The following is a 20,353-nucleotide window of genomic DNA, read 5'->3' on the forward strand; positions in this document are numbered from 1 at the left end:
GCCGTCCATGACACTCACACCTCCAAACATAGGTCCTCAGGGAATTCGATTTGCCCGTTTCACTGTCTTTCACCCCGCTCTTATTCCCTCCCATACACACTACACCAAAACCTTGTTGCTCCCCATAGGATCGAAAATAGTTATTCAATGCTTCCCAATTAGCAAATGACATTCCAACAGAAGGGGTCGGTAGAACGGGACCTTTGTTCCGCTTCGTAGGACTTGTATACATATCTGCGTTAATGGTTGAAACCCCATCTCCATCACCAGGGCCGCCAATGTCTTCATCCTCCATACAAGTAGTGTTTCGCCCTACTCCCATTTCTCCGGATTCATCATAATTATCATCATTAACCTCATTCAGGTCATCATCATTTTCAATACACAATTCTTCATCTAATTCATCTCCGTCATCTAATGCTTCATCATAATCATCCACAACATCATACTCGTCATCTTCCCAACGTTCTTCACCAACATCTACGTCCCCAACTCCCCCATCTCCAGACTCTACAGCATCACCTACCCCATCATCTTCGTCAAACCCATCATCACTACAATATTCCCCTACATCATCCAACAACTCTTCCTCCCCATCCAATTCAAGAACCTACATAATGAAATTTATTGTGTTTAATTTGGAGTATGGTACAGGCTTCCGATACCAAACCTTAAAAATGTTTACCAATGAGTTCGTGTTCCCCATTGCCTTTTCCTCTTTTAACAAAATGTTTTCCGTAATTCACAATTTAACAATAAACAATACCCTAAATTTTATTCCAATCATCGTTGAAATCCTAATTTTTATTCCAATCATCTTTATCCTAATTTTTTTCCCCATATTTCGTAACCAAATTCAAACCGTAATTTCAACATTACTCAAATTTATAGTATGGATAATAAACAAATTCATACCATAAATAATTCTCAGTCTCTACTCACTGAATTGAATGACCTAATTTAAATAAATATTTCGAATTTATTTTTCCACTAATAGTTGAATGCATTTATTGTATTAATAAATGAAATAATTGGTTTAATTACAACTAATTACGGAAACTTGAAAACATACCTGGTTTAATTGCAACCTCCTTTTGCTTCCAACCACTCCTTCACCCTCCTTAGAAGTTCTCATTACCGCCGCCTACCAATTTTTTGCCAAATCGCCTACTTATTCACGCCTACTTCATGACAAACACCATACACAAGGTGAGCCCAGCTTCCACATTCGAGAGCTTCATTCATACGTGACTGAATTGTTCATACGGATTTCAAATTTTTAATCAAACAAACCAGATCTGAAAGATAATTATGAAATTGGGGGAAGAAATTAAACAGAATAGAAATTAAAGTTTACGAAAAAAAAATTATGCAAATTATTTCACCATTTTTGCCGCCTAAATTTTCATGACTAACATTGGCGCAATTGGGGAAATTTTCACTCTCTCTCTACAATTTCACCAAAATATCATGGCGCTTACATTTAACCCCCATTTCCTTTTTCTTTTCTAACTTTAATGACCCCACTTCTGATTTTACTATTATTCTATTGCTAGTATACCATTTAAATGGTATACCTAGTATAGACAAAGACTTCCTCCCTGAAAAATCGTCTTTCAAAAATCTCTTCTCGAAACGACGAAACCCTTTCACTTCTTCCCCCGCTCTCTCTCTCTCTCTTCCTCTCCCCATTTCTACCCCCTTCTCAAATGTTCGATCCCGGAAAAGAAGCCTAAACCAAATCTCAACCCCCAAACCATCCATCTAAAACCCTAATTTCCGAAAATCTCTGAATTCGCAGCAGCAATCATGCCGCTGTTCCTCTCCGACGATGAATTCGAGCGAATCAAAACCGCCGGAGACGCTTCTGCGGTGGCGGAGAAGGCGGATTCCTATATACGAGACCTATACGCGAACCTCGAAACCGTAAAAGCCGAAGCTGATGCCGCCTCCATCACCGCCGAGCAGACATGCTCTCTCCTCGAGCACAAGTACCTTTCTCTCTCCGCCGAGTTCTCTGCTCTCGAGTCTCGCTACTCTGAGCTCGATTCCAATCTCCAGCAACGAGTTTCGGAACTCGCTCAAGTTCAGTCCGACAAACACCAGCTTCATCTTAAATGCGTAAGTTAATTACACCTTCTTTTTGCCTTTTGTTGTTGTTGTTGTTGTGATTATATGTAATTTTGTTTGTGATGTTTGGTTTAAAGTCTTTAAACATTGTTTCTGAATTTAGTTCCATTGTTTCGCAAGTCCGTTTCAAATTTGTCATGCACTAGGGTTTGACAATTGGTTGTAAATTGTAATTGAGAGATATTGAAGTCGCAGTCCATTATTGTTCTTTGCTTAGAGATCAAATCTAAATGACTTCAGCTTTGACAATTTTAGCAAGTTTGGGAAAATTAGCTAGTGTTGAAAGTCGAAACTGTAGCGTAATTTTAGTGTTAGTAAGTGGAGGCAGCTGAACCTCGAACTTTAAGCCCGATATACATTTAGATGTAAGAGAATATATTCGGTAGCATTGGAAGTGAATCGCTGACATACTACGGGTAGCTTTCCTTGAATTTGGAAAATATGATTTTGTTCAATTAGGCGTGTTTGCCTATTGCAAAGTACTTGATTTCCAATGTATATATAATTTGGCTTAGTGTAATTTGAAATGATAGTTACTGGAGAATTGGTCTTTGATAAAATCGTATCTGGTTTAGGATGTTGCTGCATTACGTGATGTTGCTGCATTACATGCTGTTGCCGTTGTTTTAGGACATTTTCTTATTTTTCTTGATCGTTGCTTACTTGTCTTAGATTGAAAAAGATGGAGATATTGAAAGGCTGTCAATTGAGGTGAAGGAGCTGCAAAAATCAAAGAGGCAAGTAGTGGAATTGGTAGGAGTGAAGGATGCAGAGATCAGCGACAAAAAGGCTACTATCAAGAGTTATGTTGACAAGATCACGAGCCTGGGATCCCGTTCTTCTGACAGGGAAGCTAGGTTGAGCGAGCTCGAGGCAGAGTTGGTGCGCTGTAAGGCTAACTGTGACAAACTATTGCAGGAGAAGGAGCTGATCGAAAAGCACAACACTTGGCTGAACGAGGAACTAACCATAAAAGTTGACAGTCTGCTGGACCAGCATAGGAGAAGTGCAGACATCGAGGCTGATTTTTCGATGAAATTGGCTGATATGGAAAAACAGTTCAATGAATGCACTACTTCTTTGAGTAGGCACAAGGAGATGGTCAGAGAGCTTGAATCGAAGGTAGAATCTTTGCATCGGGAGTTATGTTCTGCCCGAGATGATGCTTCTGCTTCCGAACAACAATTTTCAGCACAAATCTCAACCATTTCTAAACTTGCTGATCTGTACAAGGAGAGTTCTGAGGAGTGGTCCAAAAAGTCTGGCGAATTGGAGGGAGTGATAAAGGCTTTGGAAACCCATTTAAGTCAAGTGGAAAGTGATTACAAAGACAAACTTGAGAAGGAAACTGCCGCTAGGAAGGAGGCGGAAAAGGTGACTGTAGAGTTGAAGGAAAAACTTGTAAAATGTGAGGCAGAACTTGAGTCAAGTAGAAGAGCTAACGAGCTGGATATTATTCCATTGAGTAGCTTTACCACTAAAGACTTGATGTACACTTCCAACACAAATGATATTGTTGGAGATAATCTAGCAATTGTACCTCATATCCCAGCAGGTATCAATCAGTCATATTGTTTATTCTATAGTCATAAGTCATTTGTTCCAAAGATTTGGATCTTTAGGGTCAAGGAATACATTCTAGAAATGCAAATGCTCATTCTGTGCAAAAGTCGCCTGGACCCTAGACATTAGATAGGGGCCTAGGGCATATAGGTATTTGCTTCATTAATCATGAGTTCATGGATATAAATGCAGATAAGCCCGATATACATTAAGTATGACATAAATATTGGAAATTTTTTTTGATAACAAAATTTTGGAAATTAAGAGAAGTCATAATACCAACTTTCATACTCTATACCTCAGTTTGTACTAAGATCTTTCTATATCTATGGTTTATTAACTATACTTTCATGTTAATTGTTGTACGTACTAACCAACATATGTCCTCCCCCCCCCCCCCCCCCCATCGTACTTCATAATACCAACTTTCATACTCTATACCTCAGTTTGTACTAAGATCTTTCTATATCTATGGTTATTAACTATACTTTCATGTTAATTGTTGTACGTACTAACCAACATATGTCCTCCCCCCCCCCCCCCCCCCCCCGTACTTCATATTTGTATGCTTCCTTGTATTTATGTTTCACATATCAGTTTGCAGTAACATATACCTTATCGTTGCCGCTCCTAAAATGCATTCTCCATCTGCTCTGCTCCTGGAACCCATCTTTTTGGTCGGCTTCATTCTGAAAGTTTGTTGGTATTTAAAGATTAGGCTCTTCCCCCCCTGCTTCCAAGCTGTTCTAAATCTCACCAAATTTTGACGGGCACTAGTATTTTAAATAATTTTTGAACTCCCATCCTTGCTGACATATGATTGTTGTTAATTTGCAAATTCATCTAACCCATCAATTCGTGAACAAATGTTTTTTATGCAAAGAATTCTACAACAAGAACCATAAGTCATAACAGTCTTGATTTCAGACAGATGGGAGGGGATACATGGGCCTGATGGTAATCCCCATGAGTTGCCCACATGTCCTTCTGTTCCTCTGGACCGGTATCCCATCTCGTGATGTTGATGATGGTTACGTCTCAACCTCCTTAGTCGATTCTCCTTCGTCTTATCATGGACGTGTTTGACTATTCTGAGAATCTCTTCATTGTTGATCCTCTCTTCTCGTTTAACTATATACCCCAACATACATATCATTGCCTCATTCATCTCCCAGCCATGAGTTCTCTTAGAAAGTAAGGAATATAGAAAATGCTTTAATCAAAAGAACTTCCTTTCTGTTCCATAAAAGCTAAGGTGACAATTATTTGTGGCCTTGTGGGTAGGGTTTGTTAGTTCATTGCATCTGTTTGGGTTTTTGGTTATTGCCTCTGTTACCTCCTTTAATTCACTGTTAGTATGGAGCAATCTGGAGCTGTTTGCAGTATGGACACTGACAAAGTATTCAAAAGGAAATCTATATGTACTGGATTGTGTTAATTTGCATTTGAGATCTGTTGTGTTCATTTCTTAGTGAATTCCTAATTGTGTCATAGTCTGTTCCATTTTGCTGCAGAGTCTCCTATGTACTGATTGGACTGTTGTTGGCTTAATAGGTGTCTCAGGAACAGCACTGGCAGCGTCCCTGCTCCGAGAAGGTTGGAGTTTAGCTAAAATGTACACACAGTATCAGGAAGCCGCAGATGCATTGCGACATGAGCAGTTGGGCAGAAAGCAAAGTCAAGCAATTTTGGAGCGAGTTCTTCTTGAAATAGAGGAGAAGGCTTCTGTCATCTTGGATGAAAGAGAAGAACATGATAGGATGGCTGAAGCTTATGCTTTGATGAATCAGAAGTTGCAACAATCTATTTCTGAGAAAGTTAATTTAGATAAAGTTATCCTTGAATTGAAGGCAGACTTAAAGAAGCGTGAGCGTGAGTGTACTTATGCGCAGAAGGAGATCAAGGATCTTCAGACTCAGGTTACCATCCTTCTAAAAGAATGCCGTGATGTACAACTGCGTTGTGGACTTGATAGCAATGAATACATGAATGATGATGTAGCTGCTCTGTCTGACATTGATGATGAATCTGATACTCAGAAGGTTATTTCTGAGCACTTGGTCTCTGTTAAGGATATTAAGGGATTGGTTGAGCAAAACGCTAAGCTTCGCAGTTTAGTACGCAGCTTTTCCAATGATATTGAGAATAAAGAGCTGCAGCTAAAAGAACAATATGAGGAGGAGCTCCAGAAGCACAAGGAGGAGGCTGCCTCTAAGGTTGCTGCAGTCCTAGAAAGAGCTGAAGAGCAAAGACAAATGATTGAGTCACTGCACTCATCTGTAGCTATGTACAGGAGATTGTATGAGGAGGAACATAGACTCCGCTCTTCTCAACCTCTATCAACTGAAGCACCCTCCACAGCTGGTAGCAAGGACTTCATGTTGCTTCTAGAAGGATCCCAGGAAGCCACAAAGAGGGTTCAAGAGCAGGCCGGTGAACGTGTCCGGTTCCTTGAAGAGGAGTTAGCTAGCCGGAAGGCTGAGATCATATCTTTGCGTTCTGAGAGGGATAAGATTGCCTTAGAAGAAAATTTTGCCCGAGAGAAACTTGAGAGGTTTAGGAAAGAATTTGATCATCTAAGGGAGGAAATGAATGGAGTTTTAGCACGGAACATTGAGTTCTCTCAGCTCATAGTTGGCTACCAAAAGAAGCTGCGGGAAGGTGCTGAATCTGTGAGCACAGCTGAGGAGCTCACACGGAAATTGAACATGGAGCTTTCTGTTCTAAAGCGTGAAAAGGATTTGCTTCTGAACTCTGAGAAAAGAGCTCAGGATGAAGTTCAAGATTTGTCTAAGAGGGTATACCGACTCCAAGCTACTTTGGATACCATACAAAGTACAGAGCAAGTAAATGAGGCAGCCAGAGCTGAAGAGAAGAGGAAGCAGGAAGAGTACATAAAGAAGATTGAAAGAGAATGGGCCGAGGTCAAGAAGGAGCTTCAGGAGGAAAAGAACAAAGTTCAGACACTTTCACTGGACCATGATCACACTATTAAGGATGGCATGATACAAGTTGAAAATTTGAGGAAGGAATTAGCCTCAGCATTGCAAGTTGTTAAAGATGCTGAGGTTAGGGCTGCTGTGGCTGAAGCACGATATGCTGATCTTGAAAGAAAATTGAAATCCTCTGAAGTTGAGGTTTCTGAGCAAGACGGTAGGTCGATACCTTTGTCCTCTTCAGCGGCTGAGATTTTGGGGGATGTAGGTTTTAGAGAAGAGATTGAACGATTAAAAGCAGAATCTCAGGCCAGCAAAGATCACATGCTTCAGTATAAGAGCATTGCTGAAGTGAATGAAGCTGCACTGAAAAAGATGGAAAGTGCTCATGACAACTTTAGGATTGAGGCTGAACAATCGAAAAAGTCTCTTGAAGCAGAAATCCAGTCACTCAGAGATCGTGTTCGTGAACTTGAAAATGAATATACTTTAAAGTCTGAAGAAGCTACCTCTGTAGTCGTTCAAAAAGATGAAGCTCTTGCATCTGCTTTGGGAGAAATTAACAACTTGAAGGAAGAAACTTCAAACAAAGTTTCTCAGCTTGCAGCTTTGGAAGTTCAGTTTACTATGTTGAAAGATGATCTGGAGAGGGAGCACCAACGAGCACTTGCAGCTCAAGCTAATTATGAAAGACAGGTTATATTACAATCAGAAACTATACAGGAATTGACAAAAACGTCACAGGCTTTGGCTTCTCTTCAGGAGGAAGCATCTGTACTACGAAAAACAGTTGCTGCTTTCAAATCTGAAAATGATGAGCTCAAGGCGAAGTGGGACGTTGAGAAGTCAAAGATGGAGAAGTCACGGAGTGAAGTTACAAAAAAGTATGATGAACTTGATGAACAAAATAAAGTCTTGCACTGTCAACTTGAGGCAGTACATATGAAATTAGCTGGGAAAGATGGCGATGCTGTTGGAGTAGGTACTGACTCACAAAGTGACGATGGCTTGCATAGGGTAGTTAGCTATCTCCGGCGCTCGAAGGAGATAGCAGAAACTGAGATCTCATTGTTAAAACAGGTTTGGTTGCTGTTCATAAATGTCTTTTGTAAATATACTCACCGACTTCAGTTTTTGTAGCCTCTTTCTTTGTCTTTGGTGGCAAGTCATTTAATTTGCTGAAACAAACTGCGATTTTTTTTGTGGAAACAGGAGAAACTGCGCCTGCAGTCTCAGCTCGAGAGAGCCCTAAAGGCAGCTGAGGCATCAGAAGCGTCACGTAGTGCAGAGCGTGCAAATTCTAGAAACTTGTTGTTCACAGAGGATGAGTTCAAGGCCTTGAAAATTCAGGTGAGTGAAATGAATTTGCTGCGGGAGAGCAATATGCAACTTAGAGAGGAGAATAGGTATAACTTCGAGGAGTGTCAGAAACTGCGGGAAGTTGCACAAAAGGCTAAAGTTGAGGCTGATAATATTCAGAACCTTCTTAAAGAGAAAGAATTCGAAGTTGAAACCCTCAAGAAAGATATTGAACTGCAGAGGAATGAGAAAGATCTTTTGGAAAGGAGGATTTCTGATATGCTTGAAAAATCCAAAAGCATTGATATAGAGGACTATAATCGATTGAGAACTGAGGTTGAGAAGCTGCAGGCCACTCTGAAGGAAAAGGATGCTGTTATAGAAGAAACAAGAAAACTTGTTTCTCAGAAAGAAGAAGTAATAGCAAAATTAGAGCAAGACCTTTCACGAACCAAGCTGGAGTTGACTGAAAGGGAGAACCGCCTTTCTCAAACTGAGGCTAGTTTGAAATTAGATGCGGATAAGCAAAGGAGGCTTGTTCTTCCTTATAGGCGAAGAATTGAATCGCTTAACAAGGAGAAGGATGCACTCTCCAAAGAGAAGGAAGCACTCTCCAAAGAGAAGGAAGCACTTTCCAAAGAGAAGGAAGCACTTTCCAAAGAGAAGGAATCACTTTTGACAGAGAAGAAAGCGCTGTTAAAGGAAAGGGAATCATGGGCGAAAGATAAGGAACTGCTAATCAAGGAGAAGGATGATGTTAGCAAAGAGAAGCAAGCTGTCTCCAAACAGTTAGAGGATCTCCGTCAGGAGAAGAAATCTGCAGGAGACACCCCTGTTGACCCAGCAATGAGAGAAAAGGAGAAAGAAAAAGATGCCAGGATGCAGATCTTGGAGAATACTGTAAAGAAAGAAAAAGAGAAGCGGATGAACAATGCGAAAGCTATTTTTGCAAAAGCTAATATTGTTGAACTAGAAAAGAAGAAGTTTGAAGATGAATTGGGAAAGCATCAGGGGGCCTTGAGGAAGATTTCAGATCAGCTTGAAAAGCTGAAGAATGCGAAGGATAACCTTCCAGAGGGAACCTCAGTGGTTCAGCTTTTGTCTGGAACTAACTTGGATGACCTAGCCTCAGCTTATGTATTGGCTGTTGAAAACTTTGAGAGGGAAGCTCGTGCAGTTTTCAATGATGTTGGGAACCAGGTTGCTGTCAATAACTCTTCAGCCGCAGATACAACTCCATCTGTAGCTGGTAGCTCTCCGGCACCCCCTGCTGAAGTTACAATGGCTCCTGCAACTTGCCCACCCACAAAAGTAACTGAAGAAAGAGAAAAAAGAGTTTTGAAAACCATGGTTGAAACAAGAAAAACTGGGAGGAAGTTGGTTCGACCTCGACTTAACAAATCTGAAGATTCTCAGCGTGATGTTGAAATGTCAGAGTTGGATGGCAAGAATGTGGGGAAGCCTGGCGTAGCAATACAGGCCTCTGTCCCTTTGTCCAGCGAACCTCTGATTCGGAAACGCCCTGCTTCTCCATCTCCATCTCCATCTGAGCTGCAATTGGAATCACTTTTGCCTGGAGATTCTAGCTCCGATGTGCTTGCACCTGCTCTTAAAAGGTCCAAAGGCTTAGAACCTGTTCAAGAGGATGTTCAAGCACCCTCTGCTGCTCAGGACAATGTTGAAGTTGTTCCAACAGTTGAAGAATTACTCGATGCAGCTGCTGATTTGCCTCAAGATTCAGTTGAGGAAGCTTCTGATTTTGGGAAGGATGATTTTGAACCTTTTCAAGTACTCGAAAACGAGCCTGGAGAATCTCACCAACCAGATGAGGAAAAGCCAGCAGATACACTCAGAGATAGTGACATTGTTGATGAAGAACATGATGGCAAGCTAAGTGAGGCTGATCTAATGCTGGATGATCTATCTAATATGCAGGCTGAGCAAGATGGTCAGCAGCATGTGACTGATGTTTCTGACCGAGAAGAAGGAGAAATGCATCCAGAAGGTTCAGACCTTGAAGGTGGAGATGACATAGCTATCATGGGAAATCAAGATGCATCTGAAGTTCAGGCTGATCATTTAACTGAAGCTTCAATCCTGTCACCTGCTCCAAATGATGATGACCCCATAGCTGTTGTCAATATGGAGGTCAATGAAACAAATTCACCCGAGATTTCAAATGCCAATGAACAGATTGAAGATGGGGAACTAGCCGAAGATGTTTTCGAACATTCAAATAAATCTGTTGATGATAACGATCAAATTGTTGAGGATGTTGAAAACAACAGTGAACCTGGTCCTGGTGCTGCTGAAGATAATTTGGGTTCTGTGGAATCTCCTACTATCAGAGAAGATATTCCCGCTGACAACGAGCCTTTAAATATGAGAACAACCTCAACAACAATAACGATAGCTGAGAGAGCTAGGGTTCGGGCAGCAGAAAGGCTCGGAATTCCCCCTGTTACCCCTGTTTCAGATTCTAGTCACCCTACTTCATCTCCTGCTGTGAGAAGAGGGCGAGTAATGACAAGAAGAGGTGCCCGGGGTAGCCGTGGTGGGCGTAGGCCAAGTTCTGGTGATCAGAGCTAAAGCTAAAGGCCAATCAACTTCCTGCTAGCCCTGTCTACTAATCGCTTTGCTGCTTGTAAGTTACCTCATCCTTCCAAAATTTATTTTAATTTTAAATTAGAACCGTCAATATCGGCTACTGTTGCTTGTTAATACTTTATTAATATTACTGATTTATCATCATAGAGGAGGCTTCACCTAATCACCTGCATTTAAAGGGCATGTAGAACATCCAAGAAAAGTGTTCAAGGAGTGTAGATTGACTTTTGAGCAGTTAGTTTCTTAGTATTCCATAGCAAATCGTCTTTTATGTGAAGTACAGGACTGAAGGGTTCTATTTTCTCTTGTGATTTTTATTTTTTGGTTCTGTTTTGGTAGTACCGTAGTAGTGATAGGATCCTGATTATGCATCATAGTGATACCCACCCATTTATTTTCTCAAGCCCACTGTGGGCTTGGGCGGGTTGCATGCTTGATTGCCAGATTTTGCCATACATTTGATCATTGCTTGGATAGGTAGTTGGATGGGGGGGGGGGGAGACACATACTTTTCTGCCAAGAGGGGGGGGGGGGGGGGGGGTAGGTTATGATTGAAAGTTTTTCCTGAACCTACGTCTACATTCTTGAGAAGTAAGGTTAATGTGTGTTTCTCGAGGGCAGAAAGGATAGCTTTTAGAGTTTAAGATATTTCTCACAGATAACAGAAAGGTATACGATTTTTTTGTTTGGTCTGTGGAGCAGTTTGAGTTCTTGATCTCCTCTGGCATGCCATAGTTTCTCAATCTACCATATTTTTTGGCTGCCAGTAAATTACTGTGAAAGGTTGTTAAATTAAAATGCTCAATTTTGTTTGGTAATGACCTCAGTAGTTCTTTTTTGTTTGCAACTGGTCCCCAGTATGTTTTATATTTGCACTGTATTGTCCCTTTGTTAATCGACTCTGGTATAGATGGTTGTGCTTTCCTATAAATCTCTGTGGTCTGAAATTAAAAAAATTTAACAACTGTAATTAGTATTAATAATGTGTTAATATATACTTTGTAGTTTGTGCTATTAATAATACTAGTAGGGAAGTTGCATCTTGGGGACACATCAGGTTTGTGTTTTTAGGCACTGAAATGGGGGATGTTGGGGTTTTGTCAGGGGTAAAATTTATGGTTTGAGACACATCTTCATGTGTCTGAGTTTGATTCCTTTCATATACTCCATATTAACACATCTCTGTCGAAATATGTTGGATGGTTGAAATTGTCTATTTAGAGGCCAGAAAGTCAGGGTTTTTTTTTTTTTTTTTTGCAAATTAGAGTTCAGTGAAGAGTTTGAAATGTTACCGAGGAGAAGGGTAAAATAATATATCTATACCTGAAAATGGGAAGCGTAAAGATAATACTATTTTTTTTTATATACATGTAGAATGGAACTACGTTATGTTTTGGACAGCATTATCTAATTTTAGATGTCTTTCTAGTTTCTTCACTAATGTTTTCTCTTGACAGGTGCAATGTGGAGTTAATTCCGATCAAAGAGTGCAGGGGAAAGAGAGTTGTAAAGCAACATCTTTTTCTGTGAAGGTACCGAGCTTTGTTCCCTCGTATTATTATTCTAAACATGATGAAAATTTCCTACCTCACTACTAATATGCATGTTATATCTCTTTGTATCTACAGGCATGAATGCTGTACAAAGGTATTCGAGCAAGATCCATGGGCATTTAAACTAGATTCATGGATACTCGTATCATTTTGTGTAGGTGTAGTAGTAAGTAGGTAACAAGCATCATCTGTTGCAAGGACATCATGAACCTTTTTTTGGCAATCTTACGCTACTGTGCTGAGGCTTCCGGAAATTATTTTTGAATGGTAAACCAACTAAGCACCAAAGTGTGTTGCATAGAACTTGCATTTGAATATTTTGTTAAATCTATAACATACATATCTAGCCAAATATTATGTTGCATGGTAGTTGTGATATATTTAAAAGAAGTGGTGGGGGTATAATTTGTGTTTTGATGGTTAATTTCAGAGTCAGAGTATTACTGGAGTTTCTTATAGTATGTCGTATGCAAATTACATTGCAAAAATGGTTGGCTTTTGAAATTAGTATATTTAATTTATAACGCTTGTACTGTGCTAAGCAGTGCTTATTAATATCATCCAAGGATACAGCAATGAAGTTTTGAAAATTTGACAATCATGTCATTTTTTTGACGTAGGGAAAATTATGTCATTCAAGGAGAGCTGACTGAAAAGTATATAGCACCCTTTGTTTTTTTGAATTTAAGCTCGTAATAAGTACCCCCTATTAATGTTATCCAAAGGATTGATGGGTGGATTTCTAAATGCATGGTATAGCCAACACCACTGCCACAACACAACCGAAAACCAACACCAACCTTCACCAAACGCCCACCCTCCCACCATCGCACCATCGAAAAGAGACCAAACTGTTGTTTATAAGATCAATAGGAAGAGATGGAGATAAATAGGAAGAGAGAGAAAAAGAGAGGATGCGTGACATATGGTGAGGAAGGAAAAATAATGGTGAGGAAGGAACAATGATGGTGGAGGAACGGTGGGGATAGAAGCAGCATGGAGGGGGAACCAACTTTAACTACCAATTTGAGCCCAGACTACTGCAGCCACAGTTGCCACCCTTCCGACTACCAAACCGCAACCGAAAACCAACATTGACTCCGTCAAAATCACTTAACCTTCGCCAAACACCCCCCCAACCACCACGACACCACCCTCCCCTCGAAAATTACCCCAACCACCCTAAAAACAACTCTAACCTCCACAAAAGCTATACCACCTACGAAAACAACCCCACCCACGCCAAAAATTACTTGCACCATTTCAAAACCACCCACCTACCCTAAAGTAACATCAATCACAAATAAAACCTCAAAATTACTGTATCTAAGAGATGAGGGACAATGGCGGTGGAGGAAGGGCGGAGATAAAATAACCCCCAACAACCCCAAAAGAACATAAACCTCCACAAAAACCATTCCACCTACGAAAACAACCTTATCCACGTCAAAATTACTTGAACCATTTCAAACTACCGAGTAGGGATGTCGGCGGGGCGGGGCGGATGCATATATTTGTCCTTCATCCCATCCCTACCTAAAATTTGCATCCCTTTCCTTATCCCCACCCCATCACCTATGACGAGTACAAAATTCATCCTCATCCCCGCCTCAACTGTTACAAATTAAAGTCCATCCCCATCCCATCCCATCCCCCATCTAGAAATCTATCCTCGTGTCATTCCCACCCATTCCCGCGCCAATATCGGCCTAATTTTTCTTATTTAGCAAACACCTGAAAACATATATATTGAAAAGTTAACTTTAAAAAAAAGTTACAATTATAAATAACATATATAATGGAAAATAAATCCAAACACGTTAAAAAGGTTGTTCAATTTAAGATCTTTAAAACTTTGGAACTTTTAATTCACATAGGAAAGGATATTCAGGTCGGGTTGACGGGTATGAAGCGGGGCAAACAGGGAGGGTGGGAACACAAAATCCACACCTGCCCTACCGACATTCCTAAAACCACGCCACCTACCCTAGAGCAGTCAATCGCAAATAAAACCACCAAACTATTGGATTTAAGACATGAACATTAAGGGCACGCTTGGATTGGGTGTAATGAATTATGGGGTAATAAAAGTCAAACCACCATAATAAAAGGACAATGAAGGTGAATTGAGGTGGTTGCAAGGAGGGTGGTGTGGTGGTATTGTGATGAGAAGTTGTGGTAGTGGTGGTGTTGTGAGGAGAAGGGAGGAAAGGGGGAAGTTATTACCCCCCAAATAGGGATGTCAATGGAGCGGGGCGGATGCGGATGTAGGTCCCTCCATCCCCATCCCCACCTAAAATTTCCATCCCCATCCCCGCCCCATCACCCATGGCGGGTACAAAGTTCATCCCCATCCCCGCCCCACGGGTGTAAGCTAAAATCCATCTCCGCCCCCACCACCCAACTGGGTATCCATCCCCATCTTATCCCCGCTTCATACTGTTAGGTTATGATACATATGATATTACATAAATCATGCGGAAACAACCATTAACCCAGGAATACATATTATTTACACATAATCATATAGCATAATTTAGATGCATACTCTTTGTTGCGTGCCCTCCCTAGCTGCGCCCGAACCGAGCAAGAACAAGTCTTTAGGACTCCAAGTGTCGTCCCTCCGTAGATAGTCCACAGCACGTCCGGATCCGCCTTAAGATTGACCAACTAGAATCGCCCTTAAGGTACTAGAATTTTCGGCACTTTTGAGCAAGATGTGTGACTGAATTTTTCTCTCAAAAACTCACTTTGAATACTTTAAAACTCGTTATAAATTGTGAACCCAGGCCACATATTTATAGGGGTATGGAAAGAGAATTGGAATCCTATTAGTATACAAATTAATTAAACTTAGAATCCTACAGGAACTCTAATTAATTAATTTATCAAATAGAATTAGGAATTTAATCATTAACCGAACTCTGCACGTTTTAGGAATCGTGCATGAACACAAACACTTACGCACACACACACGGCAGCCACGATGGGCCGCCCATGCGCGTGCGTGCGGGCAGCAGCCCACGCAGCGAGGCCTACGCGAGCTACAAGCCCACGCAAGCACCTGCGCGCGCTGCGCGCGCTGTGCGCGCTTGCCACGGCCTGCTGGGCCTGGCCTTGCGCTGGGCCTGGCGTGGCCTTGGCTGTTCGTGTGGCGCGCTTGGCTTGCTGGGCGATGGCCTGGCTTCGTGCTGGGCCCTCGTCCGGCAGGCCTCGTCCGATGCTTATTCGTACGATACGCTTCCGATTAAATTTCCGATTCCGGAATTCATTTCCGATACGAACAATATTTAACATTTCCGATTCCGGAATTAATTTCCGTTTCGAATAAATATTTAATATTTCCGTTTCCGGAATTATTTTCCGATTCCGATAATATTTCCGATTCTGACAATATTTCCGTTTCCGGCAATATTTCCGATTCTGGCAATATTTCCATTTCCGATAATATTTTCCGATACGTACCATGTTTCCGTTTCCGGCAACATCTACGACTTGGATAATATTTATATTTCCGATACGATCCATATTTCCGTTTCCGGCAATATCATCGTTTCCGGAGTATTCATTTCTTGCCTGTGACGATCTCAGCTCCCACTGAAACCAAGATCCGTCGATTCCGAATATTCATAGATGGAGTATCTAATGCCATTAAATACTTGATCCGTTTACGTACTATTTGTGTGACCCTACGGGTTCAGTCAAGAGTAAGCTGTGGATTAATATCATTAATTCCACTTGAACTGAAGCGGCCTCTAGCTAGGCATTCAGCTCACTTGATCTCACTGAATTATTAACTTGTTAATTAATACTGAACCGCATTTATTAGACTTAACATAGAATGCATACTTGGACCAAGGGCATTATTTCCTTCCCATACCCGTGCTAATACCCGCCTAATTTTTCTTATTTAGCAAACATTTGCCATATATACGGAGTAATGAAAGTTAACTATTGAAAAAATACATTATGACTAAAGTTAACATATATAATCGAAAATAATACTCGTCATAACAAAAAAATCCAAACAAAAAACTTAGTCTCACCTAAATTCATATTATCACCTAAAGATGCAAATAAATCCAAACTCACCCATCACTCATGGCGAGTATGAAGCGGGGCGAGTGGGAATGGGGCAGGGCGAGTGGGGATGGGGCGGGACGGGCGGGGATGGGGCGGGTTCAACACAAAATCCACACCCGCCCCATCACCCATGGCGGGTACGATTTTTATACCCATCCCCGCCCCATCACCCGCCAAACCTACCTCCATCCCCGCCTACTTGGAGCGGATGCGGGGCGGGTCTCCCGCAAAACCCGCCCCACTGACATCCCTACCCCCAAATGAGGATAATAATCACCCTAGTGGGATGGTGGGTAATTATTCCCCCCATGATGAGGGTATTTGTTCCCCATTTCCTTTTATTTTCTTCTTGCCAACACTAGCTTGTTCCCTTTGCCACCACTTCATCCCCTCATCATCACCTTCAATTACATTAGTTTGACTTTTATTATCCTTTTAATACATTAATACATTACTCTCAATCCAAGCATGCCCTAAGAGGACAAAAGAGAAGGGGCAATGGTGGTGGTCCTGGTGGAGCAAGGACACGGATAGAAGCAGCGCGGGGGTCAGGGGCGGACCCACTGTGTATAATGGGTAGACAAATGTCTACCCAACTTTTTAATTCAAAAATTGTTATAATAGGCTGAGTTAAAAAAAAAAAAAAAAAAAAAAAGAAGTTACCTTACTGTTTGCAAAAAGGCTGCACGTGAGTTTGGAATAGCAAGGTAAAAGTCTGTAGTTAAATCTTGGGAGTTGGGACCACAATAATACTTAAATTAATAATATAAAAAAAAGTAAAATATAAAAAGTAGGTTTATTAATTCACTTTTGCAGGATTGTTGTCACGCAAAGTCCAAAAAAATCAATAGTTAGGTTTTTCGTGTACTGTCCTTGTCCATTAGACCATTGAGCATTTGAGGCTTTGAGCCGCAGACCTGCAGAAAGTCAGAATCGCACAGTAGAGGATAGACGTACAGTCGCTCAAGCAGTCAAGCGTCAAACTTGATACAATTACTCCGAATACGTTACTCATTAGGTACAATTACTTACCGAATTATTCAATTTTAAATTGTTTATTTCAAATTTAATAGATGTATTTGTTACATCCGCAGACAATTTTGGTATATCTTTAAAATCGTACAATTATAATGTAATTGTGAACGGTGAAATTGGTAAAATTTAATCATTGTAATTAGTACTCCGTATTGCTTTTTGACGGAAAGAGAAAGTAGTATTGACGTACAGTGAATTTTTCGGAATACGGTTTTTGTTTAATTTGGTATTTTGTTGTCTATTGATTTTAGTAAGGAGTATATAAGTCACGCGGCGATTTGTGAACTGATGATTTTTAGTGAATAGTTAAATTTATATATTTTACACTATTATTTAGATTGATTTAGTTTTTCCTTTTATTGTTGTACACTTACAATTATAGTTTACTATATAGAATTATAAACAAATATATAAAGTAGAATAACTTTAAACATATTGCTAACTTCGTTTTTTTATTCTGTTAATTATGCAAGGTTCAAAACTCGAAACCGATTAAAATTAAAGATGAGTGATTATAATGCATCAAGAAAGAAGAACAAGGGAAATAGTACGTTAGATGCATATTTTCAGAAAAAAAGGAGGACACAAGAGGATAATACATCATCTCCAATTGCCACTCAAAATCAAAACGAGAATGAATCTTCCCCTTCCGCTCCAAATACAACTGCTCCAACTAGAGAAAGAGTAACTCAATTTGATATCAATTCTCTCTCATATGATCCTGGACTGAGGAAAAGAATTAGTGATTATCATCCTGATGATCAAGATGCAGTTAGAAGAGCATATATTCAAAGAACAGTTGTCCAACCACGTGATCACGATTTTCAACAAAGATTTGTTGGAGGTGGAATGCGTCGTTTTAATCCTGACTGGTATGATGCTTACAAAACTTGGCTTGAGTGTAGTATTGCAAAAGAAGCTGCATTTTGCTTTGTTTGTTATCTGTTTAGAGATGATATAGGTGCTATGGATGGTGATGGGCATGATACTTTTGTTTCAAAAGGTTTTAAAGGCTGGAATAGACCACATGCTTTTTCTAAGCATGTCGGTGCTATTAATAGTGTTCACAATAGGTGTATGGAGAAATACAATGCTTTAATTGATCCACAAACATCCATTCAAAATGTCTTATCTCCAGTAACTCCACAAGCTAGAAAGGATTACCAAACACGTTTGGTTGCTTCACTTGATTGTTTGAGATACCTTTTACTTCAAGGTATGGCTATTCGTGGTCATGATGAAAGTGAAAATTCTTTTAATCAGGGAAATTTTCGTGAACTTTTAAAGTGGTATGCTAAAAGGAAAAAAAAAGTTGCGAAAGTTGTTTTGAAAAATGCACCAGAAATAATCAAATGATTTCTCCTTTGATTCAAAAAGACCTTGCTAATTCTTGTTCCAAAGAAACAATTAGAGTAATTATGGAGGAGTTGGGTGATGATTACTTTGGTATATTGGTTGATGAATCTCGTGATGTGTCATGTAAAGAGCAAATGGCATTTTGTTTGCGTTATGTTGATAAAAAAGGAGTAGTTGTGGAAAGATTTATTTGTGTTGTTCATGTTAAGGATACTACTGCACTATCTCTTCGGGATGCAATTTATTCTATACTTGCTGAGTATGACTAACCCCAACTAAAATTAGAGGGCAAGGTTATGATGGGGCTAGTAATATGAAGGGAGACTCCAATGGTCTCAAAACTTTGATTATGAATGAAACAAAATCTGCATATTACATTCATTGTTTTGCCCATCAACTCCAGCTAACACTTGTTGCAGTTTCCAAAAAGAATGTTGATTGTGGTTGGTTATTTGAACTTCTTTCTACTATGTTGAATGTTGTTGGAGGCTCTTGTAAGCGTCAAGAAATGCTTAATGATTCTCAAACTAAATTTGTTGCAAAAGCATTTGAAGATGGTGAAATTGAAAGTGGGAAAGGTTTGAATCAACAACTTGGACTGGGAAGACCGGGTGATACTCGTTGGGGATCTCATTATAAGTTATTGTTGAATGTAATTGTCTTGCATCCGGCGATATGTGAGGTACTAGACATGATTTTTGAAAATCCCCCTAATTCAGATGATCGTGCAAAAGCTGATCGTGTTGGTGATGCACTTGTGTCATTCGACTTTATTTTCATGGTCATTTGATGAAGACTATATTTGGGGTGGCAAATCAATTGAATATTGCACTTCAAAAAAAAGATCAAGACATTGTTAATGCAGTATCACTTGTGAAAGTGACTAAAGAACGTTTGCAACAAATGAGAGAAGATGGATGGGAATCTCTTTTGACTTCTGTGATCTCCTTTTGTGATAAAAGAGGCATTGGTGTTCCTAATATGGATGAAGAGTATGCTCATTTGGGAAGAAAAAAACGTGGAAATCAACAACACGTTACAAATCTTTATCATTTTCGAGTTCAGGTATTTTTGGCAATTATTGATTTACAACTTCAAGAACTTAATCATCGATTTGACGAAGTAAGTATGGAGCTTCTTCTTTGTATGACATGTCTAAATCCTGTCAATTCCTTCTCTTCTTTTGACAAGTCAAAGTTACTTAGACTTGCCGAATTTTATCCTAATGAGTTTTCAAGTTTTGATTTGCTCTGTCTTGAGGATGAGCTTGATAATTTTATTCATGATATGCAAAGAGACGATAGATTTGAGGGTTTGAAAGATATTGGAGAACTTTCCAAGAAACTTGTTGAGACAACAAAGCATGATACATATCGCCTGATCTACTTGCTTATAAAGATGGTGTTGATTCTTCCAGTGGCAACTGCAACTGTAGAAAGGGCATTTTCTGCAATGACTATTGTGAAGAGTAAATTGAGGAATAGTATGGGAGACCAATTGCTAAATGATTGTCTTGTTACTTATATAGAGAAAGATGTATTTCTACAAATAAGTGACGATGATATATTAAACCGCTTCCAGAATATGAGGACTCGGCGAGAACAACTGTAATTTTAATAGGAACAAGAACTTTTGTAGGCATCTATTCTATTTTATTTTATATCGGTTGAACTGTGAAATTGTCATTTTTATTGTATGGTTTTTAATAAATTTTGTAGTTTGTTTTTCTTTTAAAAATGTATACCCTATTTTAAAATCCTGGATACGTCACTGGCGGGGGAGGAGGTGTGT

The 20,353-nt window shown here is 39.9% G+C and overlaps 2 protein-coding genes across 2 annotated transcripts; both read left to right on the top strand.

Annotated features, from left to right (window-relative positions):
- The first annotated feature begins 1,604 nt into the window (after positions 1-1,604).
- On the top strand, positions 1,605-12,544 carry LOC110802768 (nuclear-pore anchor). Its single transcript, XM_022008214.2, has 6 exons — positions 1,605-2,121; positions 2,803-3,685; positions 5,248-7,709; positions 7,842-10,572; positions 11,993-12,067; positions 12,164-12,544. The coding sequence occupies exons 1-4, from the start codon at positions 1,810-1,812 to the stop codon at positions 10,515-10,517; spliced, it is 6,333 nt and encodes a 2,110-aa protein (XP_021863906.1). The 5' UTR covers positions 1,605-1,809; the 3' UTR covers positions 10,518-10,572; positions 11,993-12,067; positions 12,164-12,544.
- A 4,320-nt stretch (positions 12,545-16,864) lies between these two features.
- On the top strand, positions 16,865-19,227 carry LOC130464201 (uncharacterized). Its single transcript, XM_056833662.1, has 2 exons — positions 16,865-17,189; positions 17,680-19,227. Exon 2 carries the CDS (start codon positions 17,711-17,713, stop codon positions 18,560-18,562), a length of 852 nt encoding a protein of 283 aa, XP_056689640.1. The 5' UTR covers positions 16,865-17,189; positions 17,680-17,710; the 3' UTR covers positions 18,563-19,227.
- Positions 19,228-20,353: the final 1,126 nt, after the last annotated feature.

Source organism: Spinacia oleracea, chromosome 6 (assembly GCF_020520425.1).
Source record: "Spinacia oleracea cultivar Varoflay chromosome 6, BTI_SOV_V1, whole genome shotgun sequence".
NCBI classification, from domain to species: Eukaryota; Viridiplantae; Streptophyta; class Magnoliopsida; order Caryophyllales; family Amaranthaceae; genus Spinacia; species Spinacia oleracea.